The 24,676-nt window shown below is 36.2% G+C and overlaps 1 protein-coding gene across 3 annotated transcripts in view; it reads left to right on the plus strand.

Annotated features, from left to right (window-relative positions):
• LOC124595671 (intraflagellar transport protein 80 homolog) overlaps positions 1 to 24,676 on the plus strand; it is a 435,858-nt gene that overhangs the window by 59,089 nt on the left and 352,093 nt on the right. For all 3 annotated transcript variants that reach the window (XM_047134522.1, XM_047134521.1, XM_047134523.1), the window contains exon 4: positions 10,584 to 10,762. In XM_047134522.1, the coding sequence (XP_046990478.1) occupies positions 10,584 to 10,762 (179 nt within the window). The remainder of the gene's footprint in view (positions 1 to 10,583; positions 10,763 to 24,676) is intronic.

The raw sequence follows: 24,676 nt of genomic DNA on the forward strand, positions 1-24,676 counted from the left end.
TTACAGCCATTGTACTGTACATTGGTCAATTAAACAGTTCTAATAGAAAAAATGTATTGAATTTATATTTGCTGATCATTATGTATAAATTTCTGTTTATTTAGCATTATCATATAGAATTCTGTTAGCAAATAAAATGAGTTTTGTTAAAGTCATTCTTTTTATAGTTTTTATTAATTTATTGGATTATTGGAAGGGTTATGGCTACTGGAAACAATGGACTGGCTAACTTAAGGGTGGACGGAGGGAGATACCATTTTGTATACACAATTTTTAATCAAACTCTATTCATTTACATTGGTTTCATCAAAATGTTGGACTATTTTGTCAGTACATTAAACAAAAGTAAGGATATGTCATCGATGCAGGGCACATAAACATGTGTTCAGTCAATTTCTTTAGCTTTCAGTGAGAGGCTGTTTCTAAAGTTTAAGCCCAGCATCTCACACATACCCATACAACTCCTCCTGCGGTGTTGTGGACTAGAATAGACCTACAATAATTATTTGCCTGTCATAAGAGGTGTCTAAAAGGAGTCTTAAACCTAGTCAGACTTTAACATTGACATCTTGGTTATTATCTGGACAATCATCAGTTTTAGCCCATTTCACCTTTCCTTCAACCTTTTTGGGATAGTTGCATATACTCTTGTGGTTTGACCTCCTTGTTCTATAAACTTTTACAAGAGTGCAGGCCATTTGGAGAAGGACACCTAATGTGCTTTGAATGATGACATAATCAAGTAGCTTGAGGACCAAAATCAGTGTATGGAAGCAGACATGTATACGTCTTGTTATATTGTCTATACTAGTAGATGTCTTCCACACTATTTGCCAATTGTCCATACAAACTAACCCACATTCACGAAGGCCTATAGGACTCATTTACAGTTGATAAAAAAAAAAGTGGTTTAAAGTTACATTATGTATTGGGAAGTCAATGCCCCTACTTGACAGTCTTGGCTAACAATTTACAAATCTCAGTCACAATACTGATGTAGGTGACAGATGCTTGAGTACATCACCCAGCACCTAAAATCTCTTGTAATTTGACTGGTCCAGCAGGGTACAGCCATGCAGCAATGTGGGGAGTGGATACACCCACATCTCTCAGTTTGCTCCCTAGAGTTCTCATCACACACTCCAATGGACAGGTAACTTCCTGTCTAGCATTCACATCAAATCCTGAAACATTATTTTGTGTACTAAATGTGATTTAGCCCGCCCAGATAGCCACACGGTCTAATGCGCTGCTTCCCAAGCGGGAAAGTGAGCCAGTCCCTGGCACAAATCCGCCAGGCGAATTAGCGTCTAGGTGCAGTGTGCAGGTCTGCCTGTGGATGGTTTTCAAGACAGTTTTCCATCTACCTTGGCGAATGCAGACTGGTTCCCCTTATTCCGCCTCAGTTTCATTGTGTCGGCGATTGCTGTGCACCATTTCCATGTATGTGTACCAGGGGGGGGGGGGGGGGCAGTTGTGTGGTTGGGGGGGTCAACGGGGGCCACACCACACAATAACCCTGGGTTTGGAGTGGGGTGGCGGTGGATGGGTGGGCTGCTGTGGCTTGTTGTGGGGTTGTGAACTACTGAGGGCTACAGCGGGAAAAAGCTTCTCTGTCATTTATAGGTCCCCAGTTTAGTGCAATACAATACAATACAAATATGGTGTTGAATACCTTCTTCACATCACATGGCATATGCTCTCCCTATTTATATAGCAAAAGCAATTATGTAGGATTTACGTCAGATAGGATTAAAAAACATTCACATTTTAAACATTAATAAATAGAGTTAAATGCAATGAAAGAAAAAATGAACTAACAAGGTGATACACACAGATACACTAAGATACTATTCCTAATTTTTTCAGTACAAAATATGAACATCATCCCATTTCAAAATTGCAAAAGGATATATTTATTTAGTCTCATGGCATATATGTATCAAATTCTGAAGCACAAATCTATTACAGAGCATAATTATGTAGTGTATCATAGATTTTAACTCAGTCAATAGATAAGACAGAACTTTAAAATTTACATCATCTTACATACTAAATTCATGACACACAAAACACAATCATATAGTCATGGAAATCTGCAAATACATTTAAACTCAGTCAATAGATGAGACAGTACTCTGGAAATCACATCATCTTACATATTAAATTCATCACAATGGAAAAAAATAGGTCCTTATGGATCATGTGTAAATGCTTTCAGTTTAGTGATATTGCATAATCCAAACATCTTCTTAGATTTAGGATACACGAGTCTGTATGCATTAGGATGTGGATTTTCAAGAATTTCGAATGGTCCAATATAAATATCGAAAAAAAATTTATCTCAGATGTTAACACTTTAGATTTTTCTTTGGCTTTCACCGTCACAAGATCTCCTACCTCAGACTTAGAAAATCTGCCTTTACCATCATGTCTCTGCTTTCTCCTATCCCCCTGTTTTTTCATCATTTCCCTAACACACTCTTCCCTGTCATGTGGTGACAGAATTTTACATGGTGGAAACTCAGTATTCTCAGAAATAGTGTTAGCTGGTCTGCGATTAAACACGATTTCAAATGGTGAAAAACTTATTGAAGAATGTTGTAAGCTGTTCAAAATATCTTCAAAATCACTGACATAATCAATCAAACTGGTATGATTCCTGCTATAATATGTTCTAAACAGCCTTCCAATGCCTCTCATGTATCTTTCTGCAGGTTTGCTCGAAGGATGGCACACCAAGATTAGGATGTGCCTTATTTTGGTGTGATCAACGAAACCTTTCCAAGCTTGTGATTTAAACTGAGAACCATTATCAGATAAAATCACTTTTGGAATACCCACCTGATGAAAATATGCTTTTTCAAACTTAGAGATGATGTGCTTACTGGTAGCTTTCTTAGGAAGAAACAGCTTTATGAATTTTGAAAATATATCAAACACAACAAAAACATAACAGAATCCATTCTTGCACTAAGGCAAAGGCCCATAAAGAGCCACAGACATGAGATCTAGGTTGGTATTTGGCCTCTGCTTGTTTGGTTACTTACCTTTACTCTTTGACATCTGTCACAGCTGGCAATCTTCTTCTTGGCTCTCCTTCCTATGTTATAAAAATACATGTTTTCTTGAATCTTTTGTGTGAATTTGGTTGATCCACAAAGACCAAAGCTCTCATGTGTATAAGTAATTAAAGTATCAATACACTGTTCCGGCCAACATAGTTTTCAATCCTCTGAGTCAGTCTTAAGTCTCCTGAAACTAATGCAAGAGATTTATGTTCAATAACACCTTCAACTTCAATCTCCAGAAATAAATGAGCACCCAAACCAACATCACTATTCTCTGTCATAATACAGAAAAGGAAGAGACAAATCTGGTCTGAACAATATCTGACTTTGACACAACTGTCCTTTGATCTCATTGAAAGCATCCTGACACTCTTGATTCCAAAACTAAATGGTATTCTCTTTCAAAAGTTCGCACAAGCATAGAGCATTCAAAGCTTGGCTACCACAAAATTTTCTGTAAAATCCAGTTAATGCAAAAAAAGGACTCAAGCTTTTTTTTGTTGCGAGGAGTAGGAAAATTAGCAATAGCATCAAGTTTCTCTTTATCAGGTGCAGTTTCTTTCTAAGATATAACATGTCCTAAAAATTTAACTTCTTCCACACCACATTTACACTTAGCTATTTTCAAAATCATACCTCCTGAGTCTAATTTTGAAAACACATCTCTTAACAGATCCAAATGTTGTTCCAGAGTCTTTCCAGTGACCAGAAGGTCGTCAACATAAACAATTAATTTTGAACTCACTTCACTTCGCAAGATAGAATCCAGAGCTCTTATGAATTCAGCTACAGATACATTTAGCCTTAATGGCACCACACAGTATTGAAAACACTTACCTACACTCAAAAATGCTGTACACTTTCTAGAATTAATTTCTAGTGGGATCTTGTGAAATCCAGAGGTCAAGTCCAAACTAATCATGTATTTTACATAATAAAATTTGTGTAACAGCTCGTCCATGTTCTCAGGATCGTTATTCTCTCTAATAAGAAATTTATTAAGATGTGTAGAGTCCAAAACAATTCTCACTCCACCATTTCTCTTAATTACCACAACTAAAGGATTATTGTAAGCACTCCTACTTCTCTCAATTACACCCCATGTTTCTGTTTTCTGATTTTCTTTTTCTACATCTTTCCTTTTTGAAAATGGTATATTATATGGCATGAGAAAAAAAGGTTGATGATCTCTAAGGTAAATCATGTACTGATAGCCTTTGACTTTCCCTCGTTTTTCACTAAGCACATTTCTGAATTCCAATAACAAATTCCTAAGTTGTTCCTTTTGTAGGTCATTAAGAGTCGTAGCTTCCCTTACTTTAGAATATACTACACATTCAAAATCTTGATCCTCTGTGTCATCAACATCTATATCATCATCAAACACCTGGCACTCCCCTTGGTTCACAATGTTTTGCAAATAGTTACAACTTTTCCCACAGAAATACAGAAATTAGTTTTCACATAAATATTACTTTTATGTTCCAAAATAAACAATTTTTTCGCACTCCATCCAAAACAAGCCTCAACTTTCACTATCGAATCCATACAGAGAGTTATATTTTCTTCCAGTGTAGGGGTCACCAAGCATCCATGTTCAAAGGTTTTGTCTTCTATACTAAATATTAGGAGTACCTGAAATTTTACCAATTTGCTTTGCTTACCTGTAGCTCCTCTGATCTTTGCACCTACTATGAATATTTCCACAAAATTCTGACTGTACTTGATCTTGTCTCTAAATTGTTCAGATATGCCACGAATCTGGGTACCTGTATCAATTAAACAGTTTCCTTCCCACTGATCAATTTTAATCTTAATGTAATGACACTCAAAATGTGAATCATCTCTGTTATTAGACACTTCTTGTAAAAGATCACCTTTTGTTTCGTCAAATGCTACATCCACACTGTCTTTACAGGGTTTTATCAACTTTACTGGTATCATAGCATTACTTTGGTTACTCATCTTGTCAGATAAAGGTTGAACACAGTGAGTGAATTCCATAACACACTTAACATCACTTATCCACAACACAACTAACATTACTTACCACAGAAGGACCACATAATATATTTATGTAAAAATTATATTTCCTACTTAGATCTTCTTTCACTTCATTCCATCAATTCGGATACAAATTTTGACTAACCACAGATAACTTATTCCAGAATGCACATTTATCTATGTTATCATCAATCTTGTCCCAAACAAACTTCAAAAAGTTTTCACCTTTATCCTCCAGGCTCATAGATAACTTACATTTACTGTTTGGATCATTGCTCTGCATGACATTAATGAAAAACTACTTTGACTGGACTGGTATACCATGACTGTCACCTCCATCATCACATATATCGTTTACCATATCTGTATCGTCAACATCATTCACAAATAACTCTGAAACTTCATTATTCTCAAACTCCACAAGTACCTCATATCGTCATCATCATCGTATTCTTCCAAAATTACTTCATCAACAACATCATTAACAATGTAAGTCTCATCTCCATCAAAGTCACTTACCTCGCCTACATTCATTTGCAGTGAGCCATCAGTCTCAGACTTACCAACCTCAGTTATTTTACAGCTCTCATTCATATCTACATAAAAAATACCACCTTGTTCACTTCCAATACAGTCATCACCTGATTTACATACATAAATAACACTTTTCTGACCAAGAGAAGAAATTATTAGTTCGTACTGCATTGAAATTCTCACTACTCTCATGTTCTGGTTTGTGTTTAACACCTACAGCACTATAATTAAACATAGTATCACAAAACTTTTGGTCAAAACATAAATGAAAAACCTGATATTCTTTCTGTTCAACTTCAGATACCTGTGCCATATCATTAACACTGTTATTACTTATTACTTATTGTGTAATTGCAAGTGTAAATTGGGGGTCCTGTGCTTTTTGTGTTTCCTCGTCTAAAAACTGTGGACCTTTATTGAGGCGGACTGCCATTTCTCAAGTAGTTACTTCTATGATTGTTTCTTCTATTAAATTGCCCATGGTTATCCCCATTATTGATGTCCTGCTGATGTTCAAAATTCCTGTCGCTATTAACATTTTGACCCTGATAGAAGTTACCATTATCTCTGTTTCTGTAGTTATTCACATTGTGATCTCTATCATTCCGATTGTTATGGTACATACTTCTTTCTACTACCCTACCCAGCCTGTCAACATGTCATAAAAATTGTTCAAGACGATTGTCAGGTCTGTGTACTAAATCCCACTGCAGCCTTTCCTTTAATCTCCTTTGGAGTGCATCAATCAATGTCATTTCTTCAAATAGTTTGTCAAGGTTGTTAATTTCTTAAGTTGGTTCTTACAAAACTCAATCAAAGTACTGTCCCTATTCCTATAATTAGGACTATTCAAAAATTCACTTTTAATTCTCCCCTGTTCAGCTTCTGACCAAAATTTATTTAAAAACTTTTCTCGAAACTTTGATATGTTTCCCACTGACTTAAATTTAAATTTATCCAAGACAGAGCTTTGCCTACAAGACATTTTTTAACAAATTTAATTTTTTGATTGTCACTCATGCCTGACACAAAACTATTTGTACAGTGGTGCAGAAAATCCGCTGATGGAAAACTTTTGATAGGAATGTTGGACCACACTATACCATTGCTTGAATACAGATTTTTGTGAATGCAATTTTCCTGAACAGCTGAAATTTTTTGATCTAAAACATTTACATTAGTGTGCATATTGTTTTCAACACTTAAAATGTTTTGATCTTAGCTATTAAAGTTTTGTTCCATTTTTTCCTCTACGGCCTTCTGTTGAACTCTAAAATGTGATTAACATTCTTCTCCTGATCTGCAGATTTTCCAAAACAATAAATTTATTTTCCAAGACATCAACTTTTTCATTCAACGCCTTGTAAACTCTCTGACAACTTGTTTTTTAACTCTGAAACCTCATTGCTTAGTCAGTCTATTTAGTATTGTACCCTATCCGGTTTCAATTTTTGGGTCATTTAATTGTCCTTTTAGTGCAGTAAATTTTTCTATTAACTATTCATTAACTACACTAAATTTGCTATTGTTATGTCTTCATTTCCTCTAGTTTTGCCAAAATTAATGCAAAATATCAGCTTTTACTGTCTTTGCTGCTTATGTTTTCACTCGGCTCAAACATGTCCTGCCTAGATCCCACATCTTTCACTTCTGCATCACTACCACCATTATCTCTGTTCATTTTGTTAACAAGCATATGAGTCCACAAGCAAATTAATTTCACAAATTGTTTGTACGTATCTTTCCTTTTTGATGTCCTTGGTTCTAGTTGTAAAGTTCTCTTTCAATTGATCTGGTCTGTCGTTGGTAGTTCCTCGTCACTGTTGATGCGACTTTGTTGGGCAGCTCTCAGTCTTCTTTCTTTGTGTGATCGGAAATTCATTTATATATAAACTGCAAATGACACAAATCACTGTCCCTTCTTCTGCAACAGACAAAACTTCATTATCAGTCAATTGATTCGCGACAACACCTACGCTTATAATCTTTCCCACCCTCACATCACTTGTTGATTGTCACTCTCTTCCAAATTGCCTCTTTTAATAAGCTTCAAGAGGAGTAAGACTTACAATAAACTTTTTTACTTATCTTCTTTTCTCATAGTTGGCTCCAGTTCTTCAAGTCTAGGGATGGTTCTTGAGGCTGAAATTTTTGACATTGTATGTTACAAATGACATCATAATGCTGAAGTAAGCCTGCTCTGTAATTTCTGTTTCTGTAATTTTTATTATATCACATTTTTCTATATCGCACTGTCTTTACACTCTCCACTTTTAAATCTAAAATTACATTGTTATTGCCAAAATTGAAAACATGTCTGATCACATCAGAGACATGCCCACTACTACCTCATTCTGTGGTACTAACAATTTCCCAAAAAGTTTACAAATTTTTTTCACACATGACTTTCTATTATTATTTTATAAATGAATCCAGAACTAAATTTAATAATCAGCATCAGTTTGTGCAATTAATAGTAGGAATTTTAAGTGTGCTGAATATTTCATAATTTCCAATGTTTCTAAAAGAAGGGTAATTTTAACTGTATATACGGGGTGTATATTAAGTCCATGAACACTTTCAATTATTTATTGCACAAGAACTAAACATTGTACAGATGTCATACATATTGCATTTTGAAGAGAAACTCTGTTTTTTTTTTTTAATTTTTTTTAATTACAAACATTCAATATGTGAACCACGAGTGACCCAGCAGATGTCAATACGGTAATCGAACTCTTGGCATACCCGTCCTTGCATGGCATCGTCGCTGTGGCAGTCACTTCCGGTATTCTCTCCTGGGGCTCTGCTACATCACATGGTGAGGGCAGTACATACACCAGATCTTTAATGTGTCCCCACAGAAAAAAGTCACACAGAGTGAGATCTGGTGATCAGGGAGGCCATTTCCTATAGTTTGGATGAACCCTCTTCCATGACCCTAAGGAATGTGCTGACACCACATTTTTCCAATGTAAATTCCTTTAGTATCTCCATGTTTCGCCCAATTCAACAAGCATCTGCACAGTGGATCAAAGTCAACAGCAGATTTGTTTATACATTTGCACACACAAAGGGGCAGGTGAAGTATTCTCTGCCTAACACATATATGTAGCCACAAAAAAAAAAAAAAACAAAAAAAAAACTTCTTTGTTTTTAGAGACTCCATGACCTGCTTAAAAGTCATATTTCAGAGCTATCCTGGAAATGTTTTGGTTTCTGACAGCTAAGACCTGTTAACTGACTTGCAGCTCCAGAATAGTCATCTGGACACCGAGCTACAGGGGTATTTTGGGAAATGAACTTGCTGACAAATTAGCTAAAGAGGCAACCGCAATAGACAAACTTAAACTCAGAGTGTTGGCCACATACCTACAACTGCCACTGTGATGCCAAATTTTGAAAATCTGTGATATGAACGACAGGCTACTACAACTCTAAACAGGCCGAGGGCAATCGAGGGTACCACGAAGGCATGGCATGCTTCACTCCAAACATCTCAAAAAATGCCATCTCACTTTGCTGATTATGTCTTAGCCACATCAGACTTACCTACAAGTTTCCTGTGTGTCAAGAGGAGTGACCCCATTGCAACTATGGGAGTCACTTTACAATAGCCCATTTTTTTCACAGTGTGTGCCCTGCTGGCTGATCTGGGACAAGCTATCGACTTGTCTACCTCTCGACTCCAGATACTTGTGGGTGATGGGACAGCAGCTGAAAAAGACATAAATTGCTTGAGGGGAAGCAGATTATATAAAGAATTAAATGCACCTCAATGTTCAGTGTCAGATCAGAGGTGGATGTGGGGGAAGTACTCCTCACTGCAGTGTGTGCCATGGCTGGCCTCAGGATACTTTCCACCACTGAAGTTTCATGTATTTTAAATTTTTTATTGCATATTGTATTTATTTAACTGTTTAAGCTAATTAGCACTCTAATCTGTACAGTCTTCATTTTCTCACCTCACTTTAATTGTACTGACTATGATGATCCTTCTTGGGTGTTCTTCAGAGACCAGCTACGGTTCTTAGCTGCCTGAGTTTTACCTCACTTTTAACCATTTGACATTTTCAGCCATGACAACAAGGTCACAGACCCTAGAGCTGATGATCCTGCTTTTCAAATTTCACATATTTGACATGAATTTCCAGTACAATGAAAGGCTAATAACTCAGTCTCTTTAAACCCATCGTCATCATTATCATCATTCAATCACCAAACAACACACGCTGCCCATGTCAACATTGACTGTTTTTGAGTGGTTGCCAAGGCAGATGAATGTAGGAGGAGAGGAAGAAAATAGAGTAAATGACTTGAAAGGGGCAAGATGTAAGGTGGTGGGGGCGGGAAATAATGGACACTGTTTATTCAGTCAAATGTCTTCACTAGAAAGTTTGTACAAGTACTGTGAACACCAATGGAGACATGATAGAAATGCTACTCTTCATTGGAGAATATAAGTTAGTAGAACAGTAATGATCAGGTTGCACATTGCTTGTGTTTCTATTTGTTTACTATCAGCCCCAACAAGTGGACGAGTTGTGTTATCCCAGGTACCTGTACAGAGTGCTAGTGCACGAGAATCAAAATCAATTTATGTTAACTTTTTGATAATGTTATGTTTATGTGAGTGGTACATTGTGATATACTTTTTGAACAGGTCTTGAGAAAAAGATGGGGATTACCGATTAAAAATATAGGGTATTTTTAAAAAGATATATTATGTTTGCATAGCAAACAAAGTTACAAGAAAGACAGTCATGCTGGTGAATGTTCCCCAGGTAGCTATACATAAACTTGATATAGTATTTATTTTGCTTATGGGCAAACAGTTATGTGGGGTGGTCAAGGTAAATGGAACACTCCGTGTGTTGGATATGTAATAAGAAGTTTTATGATTAATCACACTTTTATGTGTATGAATGCATATTAGTCATGATAGCTATATATTTTCCATTTCATGCCAATAAGCTGGAGAAGATGGCCAAGTTAAAGTGTGGTCACGTAGTGGAATGCTTAGGTCAACTGTCGTGCATACTGACTGCCCTGTTTACTGTGCCTTGTGGAGTCCAGATTCAAATCAGATTTTATACACCTCAGGCAAGAACTTAACCATTAAACCACTGGCACCAAACAACAAGCCCCTCAAGGTAAGTTTATGAGCTAATCATTTTACAGGGACTTTAAATTTTTTTCTCACTACCTAGTGTTTCCTGTTTTTTATATGGAAACTTCTAAATGTTATGTAACAGCACAAAAGAGTTTGGTCTTTTCTTCATCTCTCATTTCACCTTAGACTTTAAAGATGATGAGAACACAATAATATATCTACAGCAGCAGAATAATGATACTATTATGTACAGCAAAGGAATTTGTGCATACCATTTATGAAGTAGGATCAATAGAATGGTGGCCATTTGTAAAATAATTACATTCTTTTTCAATAGAACTGGGTGGATGTGAACTAGGAATAACTAATTGCTGGAGGAAAGGAAAAATCAGTCAGAATCCTGTTTTAGTCAGAACTGGGTAATACTAATAGAACCACTTGTGGTACTATCAGCATCACACCCTACAAAATGAATAATTTCTTTATTAATTCTGGTAACAAAGGACACCCAGCTCAACAAAATGACAACTATAAATCAGACATTAATAAATATTTAGAAAAAAAGCAATGTTATTCGTACTGCACAACAAACCTGCAGCATCTATATTCAAGTGGACACAAATTGCTGTCACTTATATTGCTGTAGCTATGCCAAAATTCAGCAACTCAAAATCAGAAGACTTGTACAGTCTATTAAATTTTGTTGTTAAAATGATTGTGGACATTATACTATGATCATTTGGCATGCTAATAAATTGGATTTTTATGAGTTGTTCTTTTCCAGCCTGCTTAAAGGAGACAAGTTATTTGTTGATGACTACTGTCCTATTTCTCTTGTACCAATACTTTTAAAAAAAGAAGAACATTGCCTGTACCAACAAATTTTCAAACATTTCACCTGCAATAGAACACTGACAAGCACTTCAGGGAAAACTCATCTACACTGAAAGCTGTTGAAAATGTTGTTTCAACAATATTCACTGCCTTTGAAGCAAAGTCATATGTTGATGCTCTACTGATTGACATGAGCAATGCATTTGACTCTGTGAACAATTGGACTGTAATAGATAAACTGAGGTGCTATGACATCAGAGATACAGAACTCACTCTTATAGGATTGTATCTTAATAATAGGAAGCAGAAGGTACACTTTAATAGTATGAGCTCTTGGTTCTTAGATGTTCAAGAGGTGTGCCTCAAGGTTCCATACTGGGATCCTTATTGTTTATAATATATATTGATGACCTACCTAGTATCATGCCGTCTAAATCTGTTCTGTATGCTGATGAAACCACTTTCATTGCAAGTGGAAACAATGTAGAGGGGCTAAGGGAACAAAGCAAAGCCATCCTCAGAATTTCTAATACCTAGTTTAAAGGAAATGAATTAACTGTAAACCAGAATTAAACTGAAAATGTAATTTTTAGTTTACACAATACCAACAACAATTGTATTTCTATTAATCTTCTAGGTGTCCACTTGGATTCCAAAATAACCTGGAAACTCCACACAGATTCTATGTGCACTAAATTATCTAGAGTAATGTTAATATACCTTTTACAGAAATTTTGAACATTTGTGAGTGAAAACATGATACTCAGCTCCTATTATGCATTTCCTGATAGCCGCATAACATGCTGCTTTGGGGCAACTCCCATGTATTTTCAAAAACAATGTATCTTGTAGGCTGCTTTTCAAGAAAGTAGGCGATAGTCACAACAGTCCACACAAACCAAGAGAGCTACACATTAAGGCAATAATTTAATTGTCACAATATATGTCACAAAGAAAAGATTGACCAACCCTTTACAAGAGTTACCAAAACTCACAACAACTATAAATACCTTTGAGTCAGACTGTTCAATCCACTGCTACCAGAAGCACACACTATCTCATTTAAATCCTTCAGAAATGTTCTGCAAAACTGACACAAAAAGAAGGCTTTATATGCCACAGAGGAATATTTTGTTTGTGCAAAAGAAGATCTAAAATTGTAACTTAAACTCCTTCTATGTTTGTGGGAAAAGTTAACTGTTTTCTGTATTATTATTATATGTATCATTTGTATTGTTCAAGCTGTACAAACTGTTAACATCTATAGCATGCAAAGTGCTCAAAGATGAAAAATAAATAAATAAAAAAATTAAAAAAAATTAGCAGTCACAATATGTTAATAGAAGTAAAATCAGTTGCTGATTATCTTTACTAATTGAGTGTGGTGAGAATTTAATATTTCACATATTGTTCGCTTCCCAAGGTCCTAGTATGGAAGCTGCGCCTTTCTCCATCCTCTGTGTACTCTGCAAAAGAATTAAATTTAATCCATTACATTCATGCCAACTGCTATGTAACTCTCTTGCATGTCATGTTAAGAATTTTATACTTGTTTGGGATTATAATTAGATGACCTTGAGTTGAATGTCATCATGAAACTCAGTTCAGTAATGTTTGACTGGATGACAAGTGCAGTGAGAGACATCCTTTCTATTCAGTTTTTAAACGTTAATAATGTTCATGATCATTTTGTAAGATTACCAAATGTGCTCAAGAAAGCTCACAGCATTAAAGGAAAGGTGACGGCTGTAGTGTTCATGAAAACAGGAGAATAGCAATAAATGACAACTGAAAGTGGATCATGAATAATTAAAAGAAAACAAAGAACTTTCAGAAAGATTTCGTTCAGAATGCTTTAAAGAAGTGCAAAATGATAAAAATTTTTGGAGGAAGCAGATGAGAACTCAAACAGACTGCACAGAACCAGAGTGAGGACTAACAATAAAGAGCAAGTTCAGAGATAAAATATTAAAGTGCTAGCACTGGAGTATAAATAAATTATTTACATGATGCAAAGGTCTAAGGACCTAAATCCATATATATTATAAAAATGTATGTATGTATTTATGTTCCACATGTATTCATAAACTACTGGACCAGTTTCAACTAAATTTGGTATACATGTCTCTTATTGTCTGGAAAGAGTTGCTATGGCTTGAGAATCACTGACCTATCAAAGGAGTTATGGGTGAGATAGAAGTGCTGCCCATGACACACGGATACTCAGACTTTATTCGTCTAGTATCTGAGAATAAGAGCACTCGGTGACTTACAATGAAGTTTACACATAATTTCAAACTTTAAACTTTTTCTCACTGATAAGCCCCACAAGAAGGTAAAAAGGAAAAAGCTTATTGCTCACTATATTTTTGCAGTACATGAAATAAAACTGCTGCATTAGGCTTAATGATCTCACTTATTACTTCTTTACTACAAACTGTATTTGTGACACACTTTGTCAATAGTATTCACATACATCACTGAATATACCTCCAAAACTATGTTGTTGTCTGTCACATAGTTCAGGGGGTATGACATCATAAACAGTTGAGATGCATTAAATGCTGCCACACCATGCAAGACATTTAAATTTACTGCTTCTTTGCTACTAACACTATTTGCAACACATTTCACAGCCAGTATCCATGCATGCCACTGAATCTACCTTCAAAATTAAATCATTGTATGACATACAGATCAGGAGATATGACATAATAAACAATAAACGTTGTGAAAACAAAACTGCAGGATAAAATTGGTTGGAGATACAGGCAAAATATGGCATAAATTTGTGTGAAGTATACTAAACGTATGTGAAATATATGTGACTGATAGTTTGCAGGCAAAGCAGTTGGTAAAAAACTCCACTGAACCCATGGATCAGTTTCAACCAATTTGCTACATGTGTAACTTACTATCTGGAAAGAAATACTGTGGGGGCAAAAATCAACAACCTACTATTGGGGTGGGGGTGATAATGTGGAGAGAGAAGGGGTGGGAAGAGATGGACAGGCAAAGAGGGGGGGGAGGGTGGAGGAGGAGGACATGGACACATTCTGACGGAGGAGGCGATGGACAGAGAGAGGGGATGGGGAAATGAACAGAGAGAGGAAGGAGGAGAAGATGGACAGAGGAAGGAAAGAGGAGATGGACAGAGAGAGGTTGGAGGATGGAATGGACCAAAAGAGGGTGGAGGAGGAGATAGATGGAGAGAAGAGGAGGAGGAAATGAACAGAGAAAGGGAAGAATTCATAGGCAAAGAGAGAGGGGGGAGGGGGAGGGAGGAGGATATGGGCAGAGAAATGCAGGAGAAAATAAAAAGAGTGAGGGGGAGATAGAGGGGGCAGAAGAAGATGGACTCAGAAGGGGAGGAGGAAATGGACAGAGGAGGAAGTAGCAGATGGGCTGAGAGGGAAGGAATAGATGGACAGAGAGAGTGGGGAGGAGCAGATGGACATAGAGAGGGTGAGTAGCAGCTGGACAGAGAGAGGGGTAGGAGGAGATAGAAAGAGAGTGGGGGCTGGAAATGGTGGTCAGAGAGAGAGGGGAGGAAAGAGATGGACAGAGAGGAAGATAGACGAGATGGGCAGAGAGACACAGGGTAGGAGTAGATGGCCTAATAGACTTGAAGTAAATATGTAACCAAGCGATGCCATGTACCCATCTAGTTGATAATACAAATGGACAAAGGTCAAAAAAGTGTGGAGATGACAGGTGTAAAAAGAAAGAGAATTTCCTTTTTTTGTGTGTAAAATTTATGAGTTTTGTAGGTAGTGGTATTACTGGCCATAGTCAGTAACCAATGTGCTTCAAATTTGACATTGACTTTAGAATAAACAACTGTAAAGACAGTATGTGGAATTTATCTTGAATTTTCCACTCATCTCACTGTCTTGGTTTAGCAAAAAAGTCACTATGCCTAGCATAGTGAAAACATTCAATAACGTTGATACATGGGAATGAACTCCTTAATAAATAGTCTTCCTGACCATGATGGTCAAATGGCAGCAACAAAACAACAAGAAGGATAAAGCACAGTTCACAGAGTTATAACTAATGACTCAGTCACGTTATCCAGGGAGAACTTACTTGGTGAAGAATGTGAAGAAGTTTACTAAGGGCACGGAATAAATAAGATATTTAATTATTTCCTAACAACACTATGAACTTAGTTTTCCTTTACAGTGGGTTAGAGACAAATAAATTTTGAGTTGAGAGAAAGAAGGCTAACATATCGGATTGTAATATTTTGTGCCAAGAAGAGAAAGCCTTGTTTAATGCAAAGGAATAGCTTTAAATACTGCAATCTTCCTCTCTGTGTCATAACAAAAAGATACTTTAAAAAATTTAAAATTCCAAGAAAAAGGCAATGTAATTTACTGATTGTTACACACAAAATGATTAAACTGCTAAATAAATTATGCAGTATTAAGCTCCCCAATGACAACGGCTGCAAAACAGATGATGTTAGAATCAATTCACTACTCACAGAATTCGCTGAATTATTTCTGTCGGTACCAGGAAACATAGGCCAATAAAAGCCCACTGGGTGTATTTAGATAGGTACTGCATACTGTGTTAGTGAACTTCAGTTTTGGCAACCCAAGCATTAAACAGATTGTAGAAATCATTAGATAACTGAAAAGCATCAACTATTCTAAATATGATGGAATTTTGAAAGTACTCATATGAATGCTGTGCCTGTTGCCAAAATTAGGAGATAGGGTCATGCTAGGCACAGCGTACATCTGGACAAGAGAGTGAAGGCTTCTTCCAGAGAATATATGGAGGACCACTGTCCCTATGGTAAGTGACGTAATGTAACAGGTCACTTTGCTAAAGAGAAGTGTTGCATGACATGTACTAAATTGACTAATGATGATTGGCACCATGAATGTTTATTTTAGTAAAGAGTTTAGAATGATTTGCTTTGTGGAAATTTGCTTTCTTGTTTTTAGATGTAATCTGTTGTGGAATGGACACAGGTCTCTGCAAGCTAGGATGATGCTAGCTATTTTATCATGCTCCATAACACCTGCTGCCTGGCAGTTTATACCATGTCATTGGATCCTGCCTTGGAGATACTGCATGCTCAAGAAGTAGGTCATTGGTGATAATTGCAGTGATGTCACTATCCAGAGTGTCCTAGAGGTCATTCATCAGCTTTCATTTGAGAGAGAATGAACATCAGTTACTATCAAGTGAACTGATATTGAGCATATGCACGACCGCTCATTTTTCATAAACTACTGTGTGAACTGCTGAAATGTTGTAATGAAAAGGTCATTGTATTGAAATTAATGAAGAAAAGCCTTTGCAATATTTGTTGGAAAGTTGAGTTTTGCAAGAGACCATTTCAGCATCCCAGCACAGAAGAAGTTGCAGAAGGAGAATAAGTTTACATTGATGAAGACATCCACAGTTATTCTGGCCTTTGCAGTTAAAGTATAAGAAGTCAGAATTATTAATTAACAGTGACTGGAAACGTATCCATGAGTATATCACATCACATAACATACGAAAAACACCTCACTGGTGTCAGATATTTGCCATTTATAGTTTAGAATCAGGATTCAGGCACCCTGTTGTGAAAGAAGTTAAAATAGAAGAGCCCCATTAAATGTTTAAGAATGAACAGCAAAGTAAAGTTACCTTATTTCATCAGAATATTAGGGCACTGAGTATTAACTAAGGTCTTGTCTGTTTCAAAATTTAGAGGGCTCTGAAAAAGTAGACACCCTCTGCCTATCTGAGTACCACATAACCACAGGCTAGAGAAATTAAATATAAAAGATTACAACATGGCATATTACTCATGCAGAACTAGTATGAGAAAAGGAGTTGTTATATATATTAAGACAGAACACAAGATTGGTTGGTTGGTTGATTGGTTGGTTGGTTGATTGATTTGGGGGAGGGGATCAAACAGCAAGGTCATTGGTCCCATCATATTAGGGAAGGATGGGGAAGGAAGTTGGCTGTGCCCTTTCAAAGGAAGCATCACGGCATTTGCCTGAAGCAATTTAGGGAAATCATGGAAAACTTGTCCGTCCCCGTTAGCTGAGTGGTCAGTGTGACAGAATGTCAATCCTAAAGGTCCGAGCTCAATTCCTGGCTGCGTCAGAGATTTTCTGCAGTCAGGGACTGGGTGTTGTTGTCCTAATCATCATCATTTCATCCCCATCGACACACAAGTCGTCAAAGCGGCGTCAAATCAAAAGACTTGCACCCGGCGAACGGTCTACCCGACGGGAGGCCCTATTCACACGACATTTACATTTATGGAAAACCTAACTCAGGATGGCCGGATGCGGGTTTAAACCATCATCCTTCTGAAACTGAGTCCTGTATGCTAACCACTACACCACCTCTCCTGGAATACAAGGTCAAAAAGATTGAAACAAGTAAACTTTTGTAGTGATCAGCACACAGAAGTAAGTGTTTATTAATTAATACTGAAAAGTTATCCACTTTTAATTGCAACTGCATATTGATCCCCACTGGCAAATTTTGAACTATTTGTAAGGCATGTGGGTTCCTTAGTGTGCTATCTGTCAGATAGCAATGTGCACTTAATAATCTGTGGTGATTTCAGTGTAGATTCTCTAAAGGATTGTGATAGGAAAAATGATCTGGAAACCATATTTGGATCCTAAAATTTGATCTCACAATTGGTAATAACACTTCCACATTGGTGGATGAAGGTAGTAGGACTCTGATTGATAATAATTTATAAATTTATAAATGATAGAGCACAGAAATCAGACGTCCTTTTTTTTTTTTTTTTTTGCAGGTTTTATTATGCAAATCCAGATTTCGGCTAGTGCCTAGCCATTATCAATGCACTATTTTTTTAATCTTGATGCATGTTAGTTTCCTGTTGTTTGGGCATCACTGATGAAGCTCAAAGCAAGAAAATAACTTTATGCCACATAGCAAGACCTCTCTATGATCATGATGCACAGTTAGTTAGAGTAAATAAGATAGTGTCTTACAGAATAGAAACTCAATGGAAATCAGTTAGAATAATTTACTCTAGAATCAAAATAATGATGTACACAAGTCAGTCATTGATTTAAAGTACAGGAGACTCGACAATATAGATAATGTACCAGAGACACATACAATGTGTCAAACAAAGAACAAAAACAATCTTCATTTACAAAAATCATCACAGATTTGTTTCATTACTCTACAAAGAAATCTTCATCACCATTTAAAAATTCTTTGTGTAAATAATAAGATTATTGCATTAGGATGGTACATAATCTTATCTTCAGTAAACCTAGTTTCATGCTGTGAAAGCTTTTCATTTTTAATGTATTATAAATTTTCATAGCCAAGTATTGAGGAGTCAGGAGCAGAGTTTTAGCCTATGATATGGCAACGTGAAATTATGTTTCTTGTGTCACACATATGTTGAAAATGGTTTTCTACAGATAATTCTGGATACGTATGGATAAAGACAAACATTTCATAAATTTAAATACATTGATGGAGGAAAAGTCACAACAGCCAAAACATATTAATGTATATTAATGAAATTTCGGGAATACATTTGTCTAGATTACATATTTAAGTATTAACATATGGTACATTAATACCCAGTGTAATCACAAGAATGTTGAATACAAACATGCATGTGTTGTGTTCTACAGGTGCCATATGTCAGTTTGTGAGCTGAAGTTCCATGCCCGTTGCATTTGGTCAGTCATTATGAAGACAGTTAATGCTGTTTGTGGCTGAGGCTGAAGCTGTTGTCTGATGACGCCCCATATATGCTTGACTGGAGACAGATCTGATGATCAAGCAGACCAAAGCAACATGCTGACACTGTAGAGTGTGTTGGGTTACAACACTGGTACATGGACGAATGTTATCCTGTTGGAAAACACCCCCTGCAATGCTGTGGCAGCACAACACATCAAATCACCAGACTGACATGCAGATTTCCAGTCAGGGTGCATGGGATAACTATGAGAGTGCTTCTGCTGTCATATGATATTGCACCCCAAATGCAAGTCCAGTGTGTCTAGCAAGCAGACAAGTTGTTTGCAGGCCCTCGACTGGCCTCCTCCTAACCAACACACAGCCATCCTCAGCACTGAGGCAGAAGCAGATTCCATCAGAAAACACAGCAGAATGAGCTCTTATTGACACCAATGAAGATGCAAGTGGCAGTGGTTTGTGGTCAGTGGGATGTTTCTGCAGGGCGTCTGGCTCAGAGCTATCCTTGAAGTAACCAATTTGTAACACTTTTTGTGTTGCTGTGGTGCCAACTGCTGCTCAAATTATTGTTACAGATGCAGTATGTTGCACCAGAGCCATAGGCCAAACACAATGGCCTTCCCTCTCAGTAGTGCCATGTGACCGTCCAGAGCCCGGTCTTCTTGTGACCATACATTCTCATGACTACCATTGCCAGCACTCATGCACAGTATCTACATTCCTGCCAAGTCTTTCTGCAGTATCACAGAAGGAACATTCAGCTTCTCATAGTTTTATTACACAACCTTGTTCAAACTCAGTGAGTTGCTGATGTGACGTCTTTATTGGCTTAAAAGCATTCTTGACTAACATAAACTCACCATCTCCAGTCTCCAATCAGATGTAACTAACACTTGTAACCATTATGGCATGTATTTAAACCAAACCTGATTTGCATCCTCTTAGTGGCACAACCAGCACAAATCTTATGCGACTGGTGCTAAATTTTAATAGGCTTCATCTTTTGGATGTAGAAACATGCCTACCGACTTCTGTTTATGTCACAGTACTCCTTCTTGGTGTTGCGATTTTTTTCCCCATCAATGTACTGGGAATACAAATTGTTAGATCTCTGAATAAAGGTCGGCATGACTATCTAGGCTTAATACTACACATATTTCTAATCATAGTTTTGTGAAGTAATAATATTCTGTTTACATTACATGCATTCCCCAAAAGATTATTCTGTGTCTTGAAATGGCTTCAAAATAGCTGTGGTAAATAACTGTCCTCGTGTCAGTGTCACTTGCATAGGGCAGTATTCTCATTGTGAATTCAAAACTGTTTAGCTTGTTTGGCAAGTAGCTAATGTGCAAAGACCAGCATAATTTTAAACACTCCTCAGAAATTTGACAGATTGTGCTTTTCTAAGTTCCTGATTTTTATGATTATTTAAAAATCTCTAGATTTTGATTGTTTGGTTTTAAATAATGTGAGGTGGGTTTTTTCATGTTAGTTTTAATCCCTTTACATAGAACAAATGTTCTAAACTATTTAGGGTGTCAGTGACTGTTTGGGGAATTTGTTCTGTGGCCTCACTTTCACGAACAGAAATGTTGTCTTTAAATAAAACTGAGTGTGATGTTATATTTAGCTTTCAATCATTTACATAAAATAAAAAGTGGATTGGGCTTAAACTAGAACCCTGTGGGACACCCTGTGAAATAATTTTCTGTTCTGAGAGACAGTTTTCTGTAGCTGAACTTTTGCTTTCTATCTGTTAAATATGATTTGAACCATCTCAAAGCACTGCCATTTATTCTGTATCTTTCTAATTTATGTAACAGTAGAGAACGTTTTACATTATCGAAAGACTTTGTAGGGTCATAGAAAATTCCTGTGACTTTTTGGAATTTTCCCAGAGATAAAGAAATTTTCTCGACAAATTTATTGATGGCACATATTGTACTCTTCTCTTTCTGGAATTATTTCATATGCTGATGTTAGATTCTGCCATGAAACTTTTGGATGTGGATTGTAACAACTTTTTGAATATTTTTGAAAATGTTGGGAGAAGACTTACTGGTCAGTTGTTCCCTATATCATCCTTTGAACCTTTCTTGAATAATAGCTTTACTACTGCATACTTTAGGGCATTGGGAAGCAACTTTGTTCAAATGGCTGATTTATTTTTTCAGGTATAGATACTGATATTATACTAGAAACTGTTTTAATTACTCTAGTGGGTATTTCATTCCATCCAGTTGAATTTTTATTTTTAAGGGAGAATACTACTATTTTCTACATCTTTAGCTGTAATTCATTCAAACTGAGCTAGAACTTGCCTGTTATCCTGACTGAAACCAAAGCGTTGGACATTATTAGGTAACCACTTACATCATTATCTGATTTTGATACATTTGCGAAAAACTCATTGAAGTATTGTGGTACTTCTGAGAGATTTGTAATGAATTTGTCACCTATCTTAATTTTGGAAATTTGTGGACTGTGGGTTATCATACCAAATCACTTTTTATGACTGGCCATACTGTGTTTGATTGATTTTTATGCTTGAGAATGAATTTTTTATGTACCATTTATTTTGGTGTCTGTACCACCCTTCTAAATGCAGTTTTATGCATTTTTATACAGTCTATAAAATTTAAATTTGCATTACTTATCAATTTATTGTGTAATTGTCTTTCTCTACCACTTCACATTTTTGTACCAGCAGTTATCCATTTCAGTTTGCTTACCATTTTCTTGTGGCAGACTGTGCAGAGAAATATTTTGTTAAAAACATGCAAAAAACTTTCAAGAAATCTGCTATAATTTTTAGAACTTGTACTACAATGACCCACTGGCCAGTTTAATTCTTTAAGACCACAATAAAACAAGTTTATGTTTTCCTAACTGAAGCATCATTTGATGTATGTTTTTCTAATGGCTAGCTCATTTATTTTTGGTAGCTTCAAAAAAATTCAGAATAATTAGAAATACCTAAATCAATGCAGAATTTTTTTGTGTCATCAGATTAATAATTTTGCAGAATGTTATCTATAGTGGTTGCAGTTTGTTTACTCTCTCTCTCTCTTGTGGATTCTGTAAAGTTTAGCTTGAAACCAAATTCTTGAATCAGATCAATGAATTCTGTCAATTCAGTGGATTCATTTATTATGTTTATTTAAAATCAGGAACTATTATAATCCTCTTCTTTTGCTGTTTTGTTAGTTTCTGCAAGAGACTCCTTAGCTGGAGCAGAACTACTTTTGTTACTGCTTTACCTGAGATTCTGTGTATGAAAATCATTACCATGTTTTTTGTCTTTAATTCTGTACAGCAACTTTCAAATATGTTCTCATCATTTAGAAAATTAAAATCTTCTCTTACTTTATATGTTAAAGAATTGCTAATTAGTATGGAGGTACCCCCATGAATTTTGACATTTCTTCAAAAGCTACCAGCACTCTAATTTATTAAGAATTTTGATAAAATGTTTTGTAAGGCAACGTTCATTTAGGCAAGTGACTGATACACTTCTCACTTCTGTGAAGAAAATTTGTAGATAATCAATTTTTGCTTCTTTGCCATTTACATGTCTTGTATGTAAGCCATTTATAAGGTATGTTTAAATGCATCAAAACTGTTCTTTTAGAGTTACTTATTGTTTTAAGGATGGATTTTCCTAATTTGTATTGTTTTAGGCGGCTTGTCACTCTCATCATTCACATTTAGTTTCCCTTATTGCTTATAATTGTGCACATGTCAGTAAACATCTTGCTGTATTTTGCTGACTGTAACCTGTTCAAATGTAGGCCATGCAATCTGTGGTTATAAATTTGTTTGGATCTACAAATATTGTTCCTAGACTGTTACACTGTTCTTTACAATTGTGTTTATTTTGTCTATGTATTTATTGCTCATGCGCTTATTGCCACTCTTTATGCTGGATATATGTTTTTTGTTGTTGTGATCACTTTTCTTGTTTCATTGATAATGTTTTCTTCACTGTAGCTTCGAATTTTTATACCACATGGATAAATCTCCTTTGTAATTTTTATTAAAGTTTATTCTTTCCGTAGGCTATGTTTTATTTCAAGAACATTCTTCAAATACTTATTTAATTGAAACTTCCTGGCAAATCAAAACTGTGTGCTGGACCAAAACTTCAACTCGGGACCTTTGCCTTTCGCGGGCAAGTGCTGTACCATCAGATCTACCCAAGCACAACTCATGACCTGTCCTCACAGATTTACTTCCACCAGTACCTCGTATCCTATCTTCCAGACTTCACAGAACCTCTGTGAAGTTAGGAAGGTAGAAGACGAGCTATTGGTGGAAGTAAAGCTGTAAGGACGGGTCGCAAGTCTTGCTTGAGTAGCTCTGATGGTAGAGCACTTGTCTGCGAAAGGCAAAGTTCCCGAGTTCAAGTTTCGGTCCAGCACACAGTTTTGATCTGCCAGGAAGGTTCATATCAGTGCACTCTTTGCTGCAGAGGTAAAATATCATTCTGGCTTATTTAATTGATGAGTTCTTATCCTTGGGTGAACCTCTATTGTGCAGTTTCGAGCTGCTACATTTTTAAGCAAAGGATCTCTGAGTATTAGAAATTCAGTTTTGGCACTGTGTTCAGTACTATGTGTACTTCTTTTGTAATTTATGTTGGTCCATTTATAATTTGTCTGTTGTTTTTGTACACTGTTTGTTATTTGCAGTTTTGCTATCCACATCAGGTTCTGTCGTATTACCAGTCTTTTTTATTATATCCAGATGTGTTTTTGTTGTATTGTTTGACACACAGTTTGCATTTTCAACAGCACATAAGATTTTTTTCCATTTTTGTGTTGCATTTTCTTCTTTCAGTGAATTTATTTCATCTTTAAGAATTTAAATGACTCTGTTCAGCAACTTGACAATTTTGTTTTCAGAACTCACTACGTTTATCAACTCTACACAGTCTTCACACTCGTATACACAGCCTAACCAATGAAACCCATCATTTAAAAATTTGAAGTTGACTTTTGCACACTTCTCATGGAACCAGAAGTTACAGTCCATACATACAACATGTGATTTTTACATACCAGTTTTCTGTGGAGATTGAAGTGTCACTGCACTGATCTGTCAGTTTCATCTTCCTGCAGAAATATTTTTAAGAATAGTTTATAAGGAATGACCGGGGATGAAATTTACAAGAAACCAAATGCCAACATAAAATTTAATCTAATCCATGATAAGCTCATTTAGTAGATTTTCACAAAAGCTTATTCGAAAGGATATTAAGATGCTTTGCATACAATCACTGCTTGCAAGTGGGATTAAAGCATATTGTGAAAGCAAAAGGGAAATACATCTGGCTCCATAAACTTTCCTGGCATAATAATTGGTTGTATTCATTTTGGGTCTCCAGCCA

This window comes from Schistocerca americana, chromosome 2 (assembly GCF_021461395.2).
Source record: "Schistocerca americana isolate TAMUIC-IGC-003095 chromosome 2, iqSchAmer2.1, whole genome shotgun sequence".
In the NCBI taxonomy this organism is placed as follows: domain Eukaryota; kingdom Metazoa; phylum Arthropoda; class Insecta; order Orthoptera; family Acrididae; genus Schistocerca; species Schistocerca americana.